This window comes from Podarcis pityusensis (assembly GCF_964106645.2).
Source record: "Podarcis pityusensis genome assembly, chromosome: 10".
Taxonomy (NCBI): domain Eukaryota; kingdom Metazoa; phylum Chordata; class Lepidosauria; order Squamata; family Lacertidae; genus Podarcis; species Podarcis pityusensis.
In genome coordinates this window covers 62,124,053-62,140,771 of record NC_138035.1, presented here as the reverse complement: position 1 = coordinate 62,140,771, position 16,719 = coordinate 62,124,053, and the positions used below count along the sequence as shown (strand labels likewise).

General features: G+C 45.3%; 1 protein-coding gene across 2 annotated transcripts in view; it reads left to right on the top strand.

The window, feature by feature from the left end:
- Positions 1-2,202: 2,202 nt before the first annotated feature.
- TRABD (TraB domain containing) overlaps positions 2,203-16,719 on the top strand; it is a 33,066-nt gene continuing 18,549 nt past the window's right edge. The window contains exons 1-3 of one of the 2 annotated variants that reach the window (XM_081023793.1): positions 2,203-2,423; positions 12,993-13,055; positions 14,431-14,509. In XM_081023793.1, coding sequence (XP_080879919.1) covers positions 13,032-13,055; positions 14,431-14,509 — 103 coding nt within the window. In that variant the 5' untranslated portion in view covers positions 2,203-2,423; positions 12,993-13,031. The remainder of the gene's footprint in view (positions 2,424-12,992; positions 13,056-14,430; positions 14,510-16,719) is intronic. The other variant, XM_081023792.1, reaches the window with a different exon arrangement.

Here is a 16,719-nt window from a genome sequence, read left to right as displayed (position 1 = left end):
TAGCAGTTTGGAAGCACGCCAGTGCAAGTAGATTAATAGGTACCACTGCGGTGGGAAGGTAAACGGTGTTTCAGTGCGCTCTGATTTCCGTCACGGTGTTTCCGTTGCACCAGAAGTGGTTTAGTCCTCCTGGCCACATGACCCGGAAAGCTGTCTGGGGACAAACGCCAGCTCCTTCGGCCTAAAAGTGAGATGAGTGCCGCACCCCATAGTTGCCTTTGACTGGACTTCACCATCCAGGGATCCTTTATCTTTTACCAACGTTGCCGATGAAGGCTCAGTGGTCAGTAGTTGTAGCTCATCAACTACAGCTGTTCCTGGATACTGCACCCACATTTTGGTAACTTCCAGATTGGACTATAGTAATGTACTCTACATGGGGCTACCCCTGAAAAGAGTTTGGAAATGACAACTGGTACAACAGCCTAGGTGTTAAGAAGAACTACAGGCTGATCTCCTGTAACATCAGTTTTTAAAGAATTGTACTAGTTGCCACTTGCCTTTCAAGTCCTATTCAAGGTGTTTCAGGTGACACAGAAAGCTCCAAATGATTTAGGGTCCAACTATTTGAAAGAATCTCCTTGTACTGTATCAACCTGAGCAAGTATTGAGATCAGCAAAGGACACCCTTCTTATAGTCTCAACACCAAGTGAGGTCCGGGGTGGAGTGTGAGAAGGGTCTTCTCTGTGGTGGCCCTACGCCTATGGAATGACTTCCCTCCTGAGGTTCATTGTGGACCAATGTTGCTGCCATTCTGACAGGTAGCCTTAAAAACCATACCTATTTAAAGGCTGAAGCCTTAAAACACAAACACCCCTCACCCTGCAACTTTCCCTCTCTTGCCATCTTGCTGCCTGATGACTGAAAGCCTCAATCCAACCTGTGCTTACTCAGGAGCAAGCTCTGCTGGAATTACAGGACGCAAAGGATCAGACTGGAACAGGTTTGTGGGGCACTGGGGGATTTTTGCAAATTTCTTCAGCGAGGGATGTTAAAAATATGTTTTTGGGTGTGAGGAATTCAAACCTGCTATTATTTTTAATGTTTAAAATTTAAAGTTTTTAAAGTTTTATTATGTTTTTGTATATTTTTGTATATGTTGGAAGCTGCCCAGAGGGGGCAACCCATTTAGATGGATGGGGTTACAAATAGTGGAATTATTCTTACTGCTATTAGTGACTGGACAACTTTTAGCTTTGTAAGTTTACGTTTGATCGAGAAGCACATAAACTGCTTTCGGAAAACCAATGGATTTTAATTTTACCTTCTGAAAATGTCAGAAAATGCTAAATAATAACAATAATAACTGCAAGTACTTGGCAATCATTTTTTAATGATTTCTATGCAGTCTTACACACATTTTACTTCCCAAGCAAAACTAAGTCCCATTAATTTAACCGAAGCACCTTTCAAGTGCCCAAGCCACGTGACAACTTTCCAGCACCCCTTGTTTTTGTTGCGATTCGGAAAGCTCTAGGGCAACTTTGCACAAACGGTTGTGGAAGCTCCCGGCTGAGTTTATAATCATCCTTACCCTGACTCCTCTACTTATATTTATTTATTTATTTATTTATTTATTTATTTGAAATCATTTTTATTTGATTTCACAAATATAAATTTATTTATTCATTCATTTTTTGAAATCATTTTTATTTGATTTTACAGATATAAATTTATAATAATCCAAATGCATAGCCGTACGTATGCCTCTGTATCTCGACACTCCTCCCCACCATCCCCTCCACGGGTCCTAGTGTCAACATTTACAACTGCGCATTATCCCATAATCTATATTTGGCATATTATCCATAGTGTTTGTTACGCCGCAAGTGAGATTAAAATCCTGCCAATGTTTTCATCTGTTTACAGTGGTCATTCTTTCCCCATTCTTTTTAAAAAGTTTTTGCCCTCTTGGTTCCTGTACTTATTTATTTGTTCGACAGGGGAAACAGAGGCACATCTATCTATCTATCTATCTATCTATCTATCTATCTATCTATCTAAAAAAGTACCCCTCCCCATTCAGCCCAAGACAGGCAAGGCACGTGCGCTTCCCGCTGCGCACTTTGGGAGATGTAGTCGCCTCTCCTTCCCTCCGCCCTTGGCCTCCTCGGGGCCGGGGGCAGGAAGCGAGGCCGAACTACAGCTCCCAGAATGCACCGCGGAAGTGTCTCCACCCCCCCACCCCACTCCCTCCCTCTCCGCCTTCCTCCCCTCCCTCTATGAATGACTAATACCAACATGTTGTCAGGCTAATGTGGCCGCGAGTACCTGGAGGGCTCGCCTCCCTTTCGGGTCTCCTTGGAGCGAGTTGGGGTGCTCTCCAAGCGCCGCCGCCGACGCCAAGCTCGGGCTGGTAGCTTCTTTCCCCCCCCCCACCGAAAGTACCCTGCACGGAGAGGGGGGGGGCTCGGCTTGCCAAGTAAGTCTGGGGGGCGAAGTGTGGGGTGAGGAGGGAGAGAGAGCTTTGGCGTTTCCTGCGCTGGGTGGGCGCGCGCAGGGAAGGAGACCCGGCTGCCTCGCCGCGCCTTGCGCGCCCAGGAGCGCGCGCCTCATTGTCGCTGTGCCACCGCGACACAAGTCCTGCTGCGAGGGGGGGTCAGGCGACAACAACAGCAGCGACAGCAACAGCAACAACATTCCTTCTCTTTTCCTCCCTTTCCCTTCTTCAAAATGGCCAGGAATCAAGAGGGGAAGGGTAGGAGTTTGCAAGAGGAACTCCTACTTCTTGGGAGTTTCCTAGCAAATGGGATTTTGTGTGTGTGTTTGCATTTTTCATTTTGGGGTGGGAGTTGGAAATGCTGTCCGTTTTTTAAACTTTTTTTTTCTTTTGCCCCACCCCACCCCCAGCTTAGCAAGTGTTGCCTCGTGAGGCTGTTTTGAAAGGTTGCAGATTCGCCCCAAAGGTTTAAGTTTTCGCTGGCTTGGAAAGCGCGCAAACTTTCCTGGGTGGGCCTGCTTTTTGGTGCGAGCGAAGGCAGAAGCTGTAACAATGCTGCTTTGAAAAGTATGTGTCATACTTGTGGCGAGAGCAGAGAAAATGCGGCCTCATCCGATGGATATGTGTCTTCAACCACCACTTCCCTTCCTCTGCCACCTCCGATTTTTTTATTTTATTTTTAAATTATTTTTCCAGGGACTTAGGAGGGTGGTTTGTCATGCCCGAGGAACTTAATTAACTGGGGACACAGTGTTTCTGGACTTTTATTTTAGAACAATGTGCATGGTTTGATTAGATCGCAGGTCGTCCTGTACTAACTATTCTTCTAGTGAGCAAAGCATATTTCTCGGCCACGTGTGTTACTTGGTGATGACGCTGCCTTGCAAATGCAGTTGATTTTGAACAAAAACCGGAGAGATTGTTTCAGCCACTTGGATTGAAAACGTCAATTTCCCTTCGTGTCATAACCAATGTTGTGTTACAGAGAACATCTGGCCTCATACAGGCAGTGTGGACAGCTTGTCTCGGAAATAAATTTATACTGGAATTGTGGAGTAGCCCCGCCATTGTCATGATACAGCCTTGACTCATCTAAAACTACCTGGTTTATTGGAGGAATAGAATGAGGAAATTTTGTGCGATCTCTTGGTGGGTTTTTTGTAAGAGCAAACATTGAGGCATTTACGATAGTAGTACAGTGGTACCTTGGTTCACAAACTTAATCTGTTCCGGAAGTCCGTTCTTAAACCAAAGCGTTCTTAAACCAAGGCGCGCTTTCCCATAGCAGCGGGGGACTTAATTTACACTCAACAGGAAGCGGAACATGTTCTGCTTCCAAGGCAAAGTTCACAAACCAAAACACCTACTTCCGGGTTTGCAGCGTTCTTAATCCAAGTTGTTCATAAACTAAGCTGTTCTTAAACCAAGCTACCACTGTATTATCTTAGCAGTAAGGTAACTCAGAATTGTTGCAGAAATTTAAGCAAAACTCAAAATGGCTCACTGGATCAGTCTTCCTGACATGTTTTGAACCCCAACTCCTACCAGCCCCAGCCAGCATGACCAATGGTCAGGGGTGATGGAAGTCCAAAACATCTGGAGGGCACCAGGTTGGGGAAGCCTATGTTGGATTGAAGGCAATTCCATGTGTTCTTAAGTTTTGACTTAGTTGTACTGTGTAATGCCTAAAAGCTTGCTTATACCTTGCAGTCAGCAAAAGTTGTTACCATATGGTTGGGTACAGAGTTTGGCTAACACTTCACTGTGTGAGGGGGTGGTCCCTGCTACTTTGAAAGAGGCAGTGGTACAACCACTTCTAAAGAAACCAGCTCTGGACCCTTTGAATCGGGACAACTATTGGCCAGTTATCAATACCCCGTTTGGGGAAGGCAGTGGAGAGGACCGTGGTGGGGCAGCTACAGGTGTTCTTGGAGGTCACAGATTATTTAGATCCATTCCAGGGTTCAGGCCTGTCCATGGAACTGAGTCACCCTTGGTCACCCTGATGGATGAGAGCAGGACAGAAGGAGTGCAACCTTGCTCCTGCTTCTTGACCTCTCGGCGGCGTTTGGTACCATTGACCATGGCATCCTCCTGGACCAGCTGAGGGCATTGTATTATAGTGGTTCCAATCCTACCTTCAGGACCGAGTCCAGAGAGTAGTGCTTTATCTTCAGTACTATTTAATATCTACATGAAACCGTCATTAGGAGTTTGAGGGCGAGGTGCTGTCAGTATACTGATGACACTCAGCTTGATTTCTCCATAACATCTGAATCGGGAGAGGCTGTACAATCGCTGGGCCATTGCCTGGACGCAGGGGGAAAATGGAGGAGAAAAACAAGCTGAGCTACAGTCCTGGCAAGAAGGAGGCACTGTGGGTGAGTAGCTGCTGTGTCTGAGAAATTGGTCCTTTGCCTACCCTGGATGGGGTTGCACTCCCCCTGAAGGAACAAGTTTGCAGTTTGGGAGGGGGGTTGCTTCTGTCACTGGAGGCTCAGGTAGCCTCAGTGGCTAGAAGTGCCTTTGACCAACTGTGACTGGTTCAACAGTAGCACATGCATTGGTTGCTTCAGGGCTGGATTACTGCAATGCACTCTGCATGGGGCATCCCTCGCGCTTGATGCGGAAGCTGCAGTTATTGCAGAATGCTGCTGCGCAATTGCTGATAGGAGGGAGTCAGCATTTAACACATGTGGTCAGAGTTTGCACTGGTTGCGAATTTCTTCCTGGGCCAAGTTCAAGGTGTTATTGTCAGTATATAAGGCCTTAACAATTTGGGACCAGTTTACCTACAAGTTTGCCTTACCCTACGCATGCCAGTCTCTTTAAGATTTGCAGAACTTGCGCTACTGCACGTGCCACATAATACCCACCCCACATTTGTAAGAACTTGATCGTTTAGTGTGGACTACAACTGACTGGGGCTGATGGGAGTTGTAGTCCAAAACATTTGGAGAGTGCCGGGTTGGCAAAGGCTTCAGGGTGCTTTCAGGTGACCATGCCAACTGTAGTGAAACTGACCTAGATGTCAGCTTTGGTGTGCTAAATAGTCTAGAAGAGGGTTTCACAAACTTGGGTCTCCAGCTGTTTTTAGACTACAACTCCCATCATCCCTAGCTAGTGGTCAGGGATGATGGGAACTGTAGTCCAAATTTGGGGGAACCCTGTTCTAGAAGCCGCTCTTTATCGCCTCACCCAAAGGCAAGGTGCAGGTCAGCCCAGTTTAGGAGACGGTTGAGCTTGCAAAAATTCAGCCTCCCAACATATGTAGCTTCTGAATAGTCAGTTGGGTTAGTCTGCCAGCTGAGACCTGGCAAGCTGTTGTGTTGAAACACGCCCAGCTGTTCCACCCCCCGGAGAATACTCAATGCCTCAAGTTCCAAGGAGCCAACATAAAGTTATTGGGTGAAAGGCATCTAAAGCGAATGTTTAAAATTCTTAAGGGTTGTGAAAAGTGTAAATTCTATTTTGTTCATTTTCCTAACCTTCCAGGAAGTGGTATTAGGCTCTGTGTGACATGCAGGCCACATGGAGGTCACTCATGATATACTGCAGTGAATTATCCGGGCCTTTTAACTAACATGTTGCATATGAGCAGGTAAAGTACATGTACAGTGGTACCTCTGGATGTGAACGGAATCCGTCCCGGGGGGCCCCGTTTGCATCCTGAGTAGAACGTAACACGCGACTGCGCGGGGCGCGTTTTGCCACTTCCGCGCATATGTGTGATGTCATTTTGAGCATATGTGCGAGCGGCGAAACCCGGAAGTAACGCACTCAGTTACTTCCGGGTCGCCGCGGAGCGCAACCTGAAAATGCTTAACCTGAAGCTACTTCAACCCGAGGTATGACTGTACTCTATAATACTCAAGGCAGATGCATGAGGAAACACACCTTTATCTGCTTCTAGCACACACTGTACTCCAATGTCCTCAAGATGAGATAAATGCCAATATTCTCCTTGCACCATCATGCAGAACGCCAGATGTTTATCTGATGTGTGCGCTACAAATTAGCAGAGCAATTCAAAGCCTGGCAGGGCATGAAGGATTGGTATATCCACATCCCTAGCCCCATTGCTTGTTCCTTCAACTGCTATAGTGCTCAGGCCTTACGCCATCAAATAATGACAGTACACCATGTTCCATTTCAGGGCTTCCAAGTTCCTGCCAGCAATATTTCCACTCCCCTGCACTTTTGGTGGGTAGAACGGGGGAGCTTTGCACCAGCAGAGTGGTGGTACCATCAGACAGCTGTGGTGGAACTGTTCTGGACTGGGCCTTCCAATCCTCCCCCCCTGCGTGGTGGATTAGTGGCATGTATTTTATCCTTAAGTAGCTTTTGCTTCTCCTCCCCTTAAATATGACCTTGGTCTACTTTAGCAGGTTTCACAAGGACTGGAAAGCACATAAAATGATAATCTTGAGCTGGGAAGACAAGCTGGTTTGATGGGAGACGACCTCATCAGGATGATCGTTCCACTGTCTTAATTATGTCTTGGCTTGCATTAGTGAACGTCAAGTATTTTGAAGAACTTCCATTGGTTCAAAACCAGTGTGACTGGTCTGACGATGAAATCTCATTTCTTGCTCTGGTTGATTTAATGCGTAAGGGAAAAAAATTATTTAGGAACCGAATATTCATTCTCAACAAAGTTGGAAAAGTACTTTTACTATTATCTATCCAATAGGTTCTGTATTAAGATAAAAGAGAGCATACACTGGTATTTCTCAGAAAACAGCAAGACAAATGTGTAATCAGTTGCCCTAGCCTGGTCGATCCCAGGGTTGCAATTTTTGTATAAGAGCAAAAAAATCAAGTTTCAGGGTTGGGTGGCAAGGCAGATTTAAAAATTTGTTTGCTGTAGAGATTTCTTTTATCTGTTATATTCAACCAGTTGATGTTGAATGTCATTGAAACCTAAATGTAGCACAGTCTGCCATGGGTTTTAATAGTGGTAAGAGAGAGTGGATCCCTTTTCTGAAGTTATACTCAGGTGTAAGACCAAGATCAGTGTGTGAATGGAAAGCAGGCAATACAAACTTCAAGTCTCCCTGGTGTTGTGCATGTTGTCTAGCACTCCTAGTGTCCATAGGTTTAGTGTGCAAAGGTGTTTGTACAACTGTACATACAAAGGCAGCTGTCTTGCAGATATTCATGCAGAGGCAGAGTGTGTGTTGATCTCACACATCAGTTGTTGGCATCCATCCCATCTCCAGTTGGTTACAACAATGTGCTGGTTGCACCAAGGTTCGATCCCTATAAGAAACAGCTGCATATTCGTGCATTGCAAGGTGTTAGACTAGATGATCCCTTCCAGTTCTATAATTCTATAATCTCATGGAAGAGCGCTGCTTCGGGGACAAACAGCTGGAGAGTTACAGCGCTTGCTGTGGCTGTAGAGATTGATATGGAAGAGACAAGTTTTGTTGCAGCTGGGGCAGAAGAGGCGTCTGGTTTTGCTTTGCCAGATGCACCATGGCGTTTCTTCTCTTTGCTCTCCTCCCAGCAGCCATTCCTCCTCTCCTTACTGCTGTGGATACACACACGTCACTTTAACTTCAGAATAGGGCGTAAGGAGAACCCAAAGCACATGGTCTGTAAAGAAGTGTTGCCTACAAAATATTAGGCATGGAACTGCACGAAGGACATACCGTATTTATTGCTCTATAAGACTCACTTTTTCCCTCCTAAAAAGTAAGGGGAAGTGTGTGTGCGTCTTATGGGGCAAATGCAGACTGCGCAGCTATCCCAGAAGCCAGAACAGCAAGAGGGATTGCTGCTTTCACTGCGCAGCAATCCCTCTTGCTGTTCTGGCTTCTGAGATTCAGAATATTTTTTTCTTGTTTTCCTCCTCCGAAAACTAGGTGCGTCTTGTGGTCTGGTGCATCTTATAGAGCAAAAAATACAGTAATTTATTTCAGAACAACTATAAACAGTGGTGCTTCAGGTTACATACGCTTCAGGTTACATACGCTTCAGGTTACAGACTCCGCTAACCCAGATAGTGCTTCAGGTTAAGAACTTTGCTTCAGGATGAGAACAAAAATCGTGCTCCGGCGGTGCGGCAGCAGCAGGAGGCCCCATTAGCTAAAGTGGTGCTTCAGGTTAAGAACAGTTTCAGGTTAAGTACGGACCTCCGAAACGAATTAAGTACTTAACCTGAGGTACCACTGTACCTGTATAATGATTTCGTTGCTTTCATTTGCTGTGTGTGTGTGTGTGTGTGTTGTTTTTTTTTACTGTCCTCCTGCAAAGTGCTGCGGCCAGAAATTGCCTACCCTTCCTCACCTTTTATCCCCTCTACAAGCGAACCAGTGTGGCGTAATGGTTAGAGGGTTGGGCTAGGACCTCGAAGAGCTGGGTTCGAATCCGCACTTAGCCATGAAGCTCATTGAATGTGGCTCCATCATTCCCATCAACATGGTGTGATGTTTCAGTGCAATTCCTAATCTTGTTTGGTCCATTTCCAGCAAAGGAAGGGCGAAGCTGCAGTTGTTCTGCTTCCGAGAAGCTTCCTCTGATTCACCCAGTACTCACCACCCCCTTGGCCAGATACCCCTCTGATGTAGCTCATTGCGGCAGTTCTTATCTTCATTATCTGTCTAGATCTAGATGATCCTGATGTGTGCGTCTGCAAGAGACTGGTGCAGCAGGTGCTGCTATGCAAAGCCATAAGACCAAGGACCAAACTACACATTGCATTAAATACACAGTTTTCCTTTCCATTGTTTGCACTTAAGATAGCATCCTTCTGCATGGGAGTAGTAGTCGTAAGTGCTGACTACTGAAAGCTTCTGAGAATATCCCTGCCGTTCAGGAAAACTGAACCAAAACTTCGATTTTCTGCCTTTGCCACGGCTGAAAAATCCATTAAAATTATGGGCACTAGATGTAGTTGACAAAGCAAAGTACAGTGGTGCCTCGCAAGACGAAAAGAATCCGTTCCGCGAGTCTCTTCGTCTTGCGGTTTTTTCGTCTTGCGAAGCAAGCCCATTAGCGGTTTAGCGGATTAGCGCTATTAGCGGCTTAGCGGATCAGCTGTTAAGCGGCTTAGTGGCTTAGCAGATAAGCTGATAAGCGGCTTAGCGGCTTGGGAAAAAGGGGGGGAGAGGAAAAAACCCCCGCAGGAACTCGCAAGACATTTTCGTCTTGCGAAGCAAGCCCATAGGAAATTCGTTTTGCGAAGCACCTCCAAAACAGAAAACCCTTTCATCTAGCGGGTTTTCCGTCTTGCGAGGCATTCGTCTTGCGGGGCACCACTGTATCTTCCTTGTGTACAAGTCTTAACTTCTATAATTAGGGTAAAGTGTTGCCTTCTTAGAAGACATATCCCCTCACACATCACTCCCAAAAGTAAGTAGCATTAAAAATGAGCCATTGTGAACATGGGGAACAGAATTAGTGATTTTTAGGACAGCGGTTCCCAACCTTTTTGGTATGATGATGAACAAGTCCGCATTTACCTGGTGTGGTGACCCATTGATTTGTTGTCACATAAATTTTGGACCTTAGGTTAGAATCGTAGAGTTGCAAGGGACTTCAAGGGTCTCCTAATCCAGCTGCCTGCAGTGCACGGATCCTGCCCACAGCTGTTCCCGGGTAGACTTGGACCAGGTCTTCAGCAGCTGTTGGTTTCATGCATTTGAACTGCATGTTTGGCTGTTTTATAACCATTATCTGAGGCATCCTAAGCAGAGATGTATGTAATGCCCTGGTTTATGCGGAATTCATTGAAATATTAATGTTAGTTATACAAGTTATTCAGAGGGTGGCATTCAACTAGTGCAGTTTGGGACCAGTGCAGACAGATTTCCCTCTTCTGCCCTCCCACTTCCCCAAATCTCCTCTGGAGGGGGAACCCAGAACTGACTGAGAGGAGTGCCAAGCCTGCCCTTCCCAGCTGAGAGAGCCCCAACCCCACTCCTGCTTGCACGAGAGTAGGAGTGGGATCAGGGCTGCGGCCTTGCATGGCTACTGTCCAGCTGCCTTCCTCTGGGAGGGTATCTTATGCCTTTCCTCCCAGTGGAAGGCAGGCAAGTGGTGTAGGGACTCTTTGATGCTGCTGCTGGCCCAGCGCTCTCCAGCAGCCCCTCTCCACAAGGTGTGGATGGGGTGATCTTTGCACCCCACGCCTTGCAGACTTCGCTTGGGAGGGTGGGCTGCGTCCTTCCTCCTGGGGTGAACGAGGAAAGAGACCTGCACAGGTGAAGGCAGTCAAACACACAGAGCCTGACAGGTTCTGTGCGCTTGGCTATTGCCGCTTGGTCCATCTTTGGGGAGTGGGGGCCAAGCGGACAAGGTAGATCGCCCACCCCGAAGGCAGAGGCAGCCTGGCCAAGAAGCCCTGAGGCCCCTGCTGGTTGCACACAAGCGGCAGGGGCCTCAGGGCTCACTCAGCTGGGGACAGGAGCCTTTCCGCCCTCCAACTGAGCAACAGGCTGGGACCAGCTGTATTGGCCGCAGCCCAAGAGGCACTATGGTGAAGGCACCTCAACTGCCTTCAGCAGTTTCACCTGGCTAGGGCCAGTGCAGCTTTTTTCAACATCTCAGCTTATTGCCAAGCGACAATGTTTGGCTGACGAAACACCGCCATGTTGAAAGCCCAACATCGCCCAGCCCTAAAGTGTATGGTTGCACAAGCCATGTAAGTTATAACAAACCCACGAGTATTTTTCTTTTCATGTTAAAGGCCATTATGGCACATATCCATGGGATGGCTGAGCTTACGTATTGCAGGGTATGTCAAACGTAGTCTCGTTATTGATAACATAGCCTGCTTTTCTGTTTCACCTTCATAGCAGTCACTGCTGAAAAACCTGTCTTGCAAAGTTACGCACTGCCCAAATGATCGCAACACAGATACGGCTTCGTTGGCAAGCTCAGGATATTCAGTGGTAACGGGAAACCAAAATTTGGATAACCTTGCTTTTGAAAAATTTGCCTGTGAGGGCCCTACCACATGGCAGTTCAATGAGTTGCTCTTTTTGCGCAAAGACAACTTTGCGACGTTGGCTGCAAGCGGGTTTTGTGCTTGTTCAAAGTTCTCTAGTAATGCAAAGACTTCAAATCACCCTGGGCTTAACTGCTGGTCACAGATTGCCACAAGGTGCTCATACGAGGTGCTTTGAGTGACTGTTACAGCTCACCCCTGATGAGCGAGTGTGTGTGCAAAAAGAAGGGGTTAAAAATGGGTGTGCCGTTGTACTGTAAGCTAAAGTACATGTGCAGTACTTGGACGAACTTTTGCCTGCTGCCTACTATGTCAGAGAACTAGGAGTAGAACTGCATAGACAAGACAGGTAGTAATATAACTCTTCTTGCTCCAATCCAAGAATACTACACATTCTAGGAATGACACATGTGCCACAAGCTTACCATTAAGGCTGGGTGATAGCTAGTTTTCAACATCGTGATATACCACCAGCTAAGCATTGTGATATACTGATATATCACGATACCTGAAATAAGAATGGAGCTATATAGAGGCATTGGCTAGCTTCATGGTTTTTGCATAACACACCCACCCACCCACCATGTTTGCAATATATTGCAAGGTTAAAAATTATGAAACTGATATAATGAATTGAAAAAAATGTTTAAATTGACATTTGTAAAAAAACCTAGAAGCATTTTTGTTAGGGATTATAGGACAAGACCTGCCATGAAAAATAAAGAACTTCTTTATGTATGCTACAACGGTGGCTAGAATCTTGATAGCACAAGGATGGAAGAATGAGGAAATCCCAACGAAAGAGCAGTGGCAAGAAAAATTGATGAGTTAAGCAGAACTGGCCAAATTAACATATAAACTGTGTGAAAAGGACACCTGTGACTTCAAGGAAGAATAGGAACTTTTTACAAACTATCTAAAAAGACAGCAAAATGAACTGGACTCTTTGGCAGGTTTTGAATAAACATTCACAAATTTATTAGTTGAACATATGATAGATAAAGCAAGGACATGTACTGTACAGTTTTGTAACATGCAGAAAACAATCAGGGAGGGGAACTAAGGGAAGTCCTTTGTGTAGGGAGAGGGAGGGTTGAGGGGGGAATAATGTAATTGATTATGAGGATTGACAAATTGTTATGTTGAAATTGGTTAATAAAAATATGTTCTAAAAAAATTATGAAACTGATATCACAATATGGACTTCAAACCGGTTTTGGATGATGTATCGATATATCTCCCAGCCCTACATACCACCCAGTCTGCTGGTGAAAGTTTTGGCTTTAAAGAAGTTGTTCTGATGCGCCTTTTATATCTATTTTAAAAACCAACAACTTTGAACTCTTGACAACTTTCGGAAAGCTTGCTGGGTTAGTCAGGCTTCCGTATATATTTATCTTTCCACCTTTTTGAATGAATCAAAAATAGCCAGGTTGGCAACAGAGACAATCGATACGTCGCGTATTCAATAACAACATTTGTGCAAATCTATACTGCCAAACACTAGCCAATCGTTAAATCTTTTTAAATGCATACTTCGCACCTTGCTGATTATTACCCCTGAACTTCTCTACCCCTCTTTTAATGTTTTGCAGGTCTGATCTGGCTGGTGGAATTTAGAGAACATTCTCGCGATGGAGGGAGAACAGCAGCAGGAGGTAAATTTTGGGAACAGCAACATCCTGTGTGGAGAGCGGAAAACGCTTCACTGGGCATTTTGGTTGAACAAAATTTCTGAGAGGCTGCTGTGCTTGAGCTGCGGAAGCAGAAAACCAAAGCACCCTGAGATCTTTAGAGAGAGAAGCATGAGTTACTGTGGCATGTATTACTTGTAAGCAGGAACTAACCCAATAAGAAGTTTAACGTATTGTGTTGCTCTGCAGCCTTCTGCCTTATCCAGGGTAGAAAGGGCAAACCTATGTCCCTGCAGATGTTAAATTCCAGCTCCCACCAGCCTCAGCCAGCATGGCCAACGGTCAGGGATGATGGGAGCCAGTCCTTCTTTTGGAGATAGATAAACGGCGCTGGTTCTCATATCACTATAAAATAACCCCTAGTGCATAGCCGTCAAGCGTCCCTTATTTGGCGGGACAGTCCCTTATCCCAGCGCCATGTCCCGCTGCTGTCCCTTATTGATGATATCCCTTAAATAACCTACTGAAGGTAATAGGGCCCTTTCTATGGCCAGCTGTCCTTTGTCAACAACAAATTGTTGCTGTTTTTTTGTGTTGAATATATGCTATATGGTAATTTATGGACCTAATAGGTATCTAAAGCCATTTGCATGCAACAAAATATGTATTTTATCAAAGTAATTGTTGATCCCTTATTTTGGCTGCTGATCTCTTATTTTCGAGGCTGCTGGTCCCTTATTTTCAAATCTGTAAGTTCACAGGCTCCCATTTCTGCCTTATGTAATTTGTGAATCTATGGGTGTGTTGCATTATGGGGAATTTTATTTATTTATTTTTATTTAAAAACCCAACATGTCTCATGACTACTTTGTATCTGAAGGCAGCCCTGTTTAGGGAAGTTTCTAATGTTTGCTGTTTTATCATGGTATTAATATTTTGTTGGGAAACCCAGTCTGATGGGGTATAAATAATAAAATTATTATTGTTATTATTATTATTATTATTATTATTATTAACACCACTAATACACCCCAATGAGCAAATGTGTGCACTCACCCATTGTCTTCTATGGAGAAAGCAGTATGGGTTTATTTTATGCCAGCAAGATAGCAGAGCTAGTGTGCTTGTTTTGCTGAGCCCTCACACAAACCCTACAGATGTATTTTGAGCTGTTAGTGACTTGAAATCACAGCCACATCATTCTAGCACAGATCTCCACAAAGTGAAGTAATTGTGCTACAAGATGCAAAACAAACTTGCCTTGTAGCCCAGACTGTGTTTTAAGTTTATCAGCTTCTAGCATTTGTTAGAATTGTCGATTTATCCCTGCACAGAACATGCTTTATTCAAGCTCTTCTTTCCACTCGCACAATTCACCCCTTTTCTTAATCCAACACAGATGGCTGCAGAACCAGCACCTTCACCTGAGGCACAAGGAGATGGGCCGAAAGAAGCTGCGGGCATTGCGTCAAATATTTGTATGTAATAGTTGTGGATAGCAAAACCATTTTGCCTCCCACGTCTTGCCTTGGTTTAAAGCAGTTAATGGCTAGAGTTTGGGATGGGGGAGGGTTAAGTCTGGTCTACCTATGCAGTGGCAGAGCTTGGTAGAATGGACTGTACCACTTTAGAATGGACTGCACCATTCCAGTATGTGGAGTGATGATAGTCGTGTTTTGAGCGCTTGTCTCTAGAGGACCAGGGGCAACCAGGAAAGTGGACAGCTGGGACCTTTTCCCTTGATGTTTTTGTTTTTACTTGTCAGGGAGGCATTCAGAAATGAACCTTCAGTGGTACAGTCCAGGCTGCCATCTTGTTGTAATGCATGTGAGGGCGAGATCCTAAGGCACATAGGAAAACTTAACTAGCATGGGCACAAGGTCTAAGCCTGAAATCCTAAACACACTTTCTAGGTAGTAAAAAAGGTAAAGGACCCCTGGGCGGTTAAGTCCAGTCAAAGGCGACTATGGGGTTGCAGCGTTCATCTCGCTTTCAGGCCAAGGGAGCTGGTGCTTGTCCACAGACAGCTTTCCAGGTCATGTGGCCAGCATGACTTCTGACACAATGGGACACTGTGACGGAAACCAAAGCGTACGGAAACGCCATTTACCTTTTTGCCGCAGTGGTACCTATTTATCTACTTGCACTGGCATGCTTTCGGACTGCTAGGTTGGCAGGAGCTGGGACAGAGCAATGGGAGCTCACCCCGTTGCAGGGATTCAAACCGCCAACCTTCTGATTGGCAAGCCCAAGAGGCTCAGTGGTTTAGACCACAGCACCAGCTGCATAAGCCCCATTGAGAACCCTGGAAATTGCTTTGGAGAAAGCATGCATAGGATTGTGCTTTAAGTTAATGAGGAGGTGGGGGAATGTGGGCACCACATCTTTGGGGTATTATCGCCAGCAATGTGTCTGGACCCTGTTTTAATTAGATGACTAGCTGAAATATTTTTGCCCTGCCTTTCGATACAGAATTTCACGGTGTACTTAAAACAGTTGAGCAGAGTTCTGTAAAGCAGTATTTTCAGCACCAATGGAATCATCAAGCTGCTTATGGAGAACCCAGTATGCTGGGAAGAGAATTACTCTCTTGATGGGATGTTGCTGATTCTGGGCACTTAGGTACCAAGGATGCTAACCGCCTGATTTGAGGCCAGCCAGCATTTCTGAGCTAAACTTATTTCACAGGGTTGTTGTGAGGACAAAATAGGTCTTTGGAGGGAAGGCAGTTATAAATTAATGTGATAAAACAGCTACAGTTGATCCATATATTTATTTCAGACATTTGTGTTCTGCCTTTTAGGGCCGTACAGTCCTCTGAAGGCAGTTTACATTCCCCTACCCCCCCAAAAATAAAAGTATAATGCCATATTTATAATAGCATTAATGTTATCCTGTGTAGAGATCTTGTAAGAAAACAGACTGTTCCTAAAACAAAGGTTAATGCTGTATAACACATGAATTATAAACTGTCGGCACCAAAGCAGGAAGTATTTTGTGAAAAAATTGCCTCTGCAAAGTTCACCTCCACCCCCTATACCATCCCCAGTTTGATCATGGAGAACAGGCTGAGAATTATCTTGACAATGCCCTCCTATTCAGAGTCAAGGAAGCAAGCCTCGCAGTCCCTCTGGTATGGCTTGGCGACTTCATGCAGCCAGATCTGATTAGCACTGTGACGGTATTGCTTCTATGAGAAGCTCCTGCTCTGTTTTTGTTTTTAATTGGCACCAGCTCTGGATTGGGGCCAGGCAGGGGGGAACATTGCTGCAAACATGAAGTGAGCAGGGCACAAAAAGGGCAAGGAAGGTGGTGGTTTGGGGATATTTTTCAAACACACACACACACACACACTTATCCTGAAACCCTCCCATTTGTCACCAGAATGTTTATGGTCAAAACTTTGACCTGGCCCCATTTAAACATTGTACAGTCATACTTTGGTTCTCGAACGCCTTGTGACTTGAACGTTTTGGCTCCATTTAAACATTATACAGTCGTACCTTGGTACCTTGGTTCTCAAATGCCTTGTGACTCGAACATTTTGGCTCCATTTAAACATTATACAGTCGTACTTTGGTTCTCAAACACCTTGTGACTTGAACGTTTTGGCTCCATTTAAACATCATACAGTCGTACCTTGGTTCTCGAACGCCTTGTGACTCAGATGTTTTGGCTCCATTTAAAC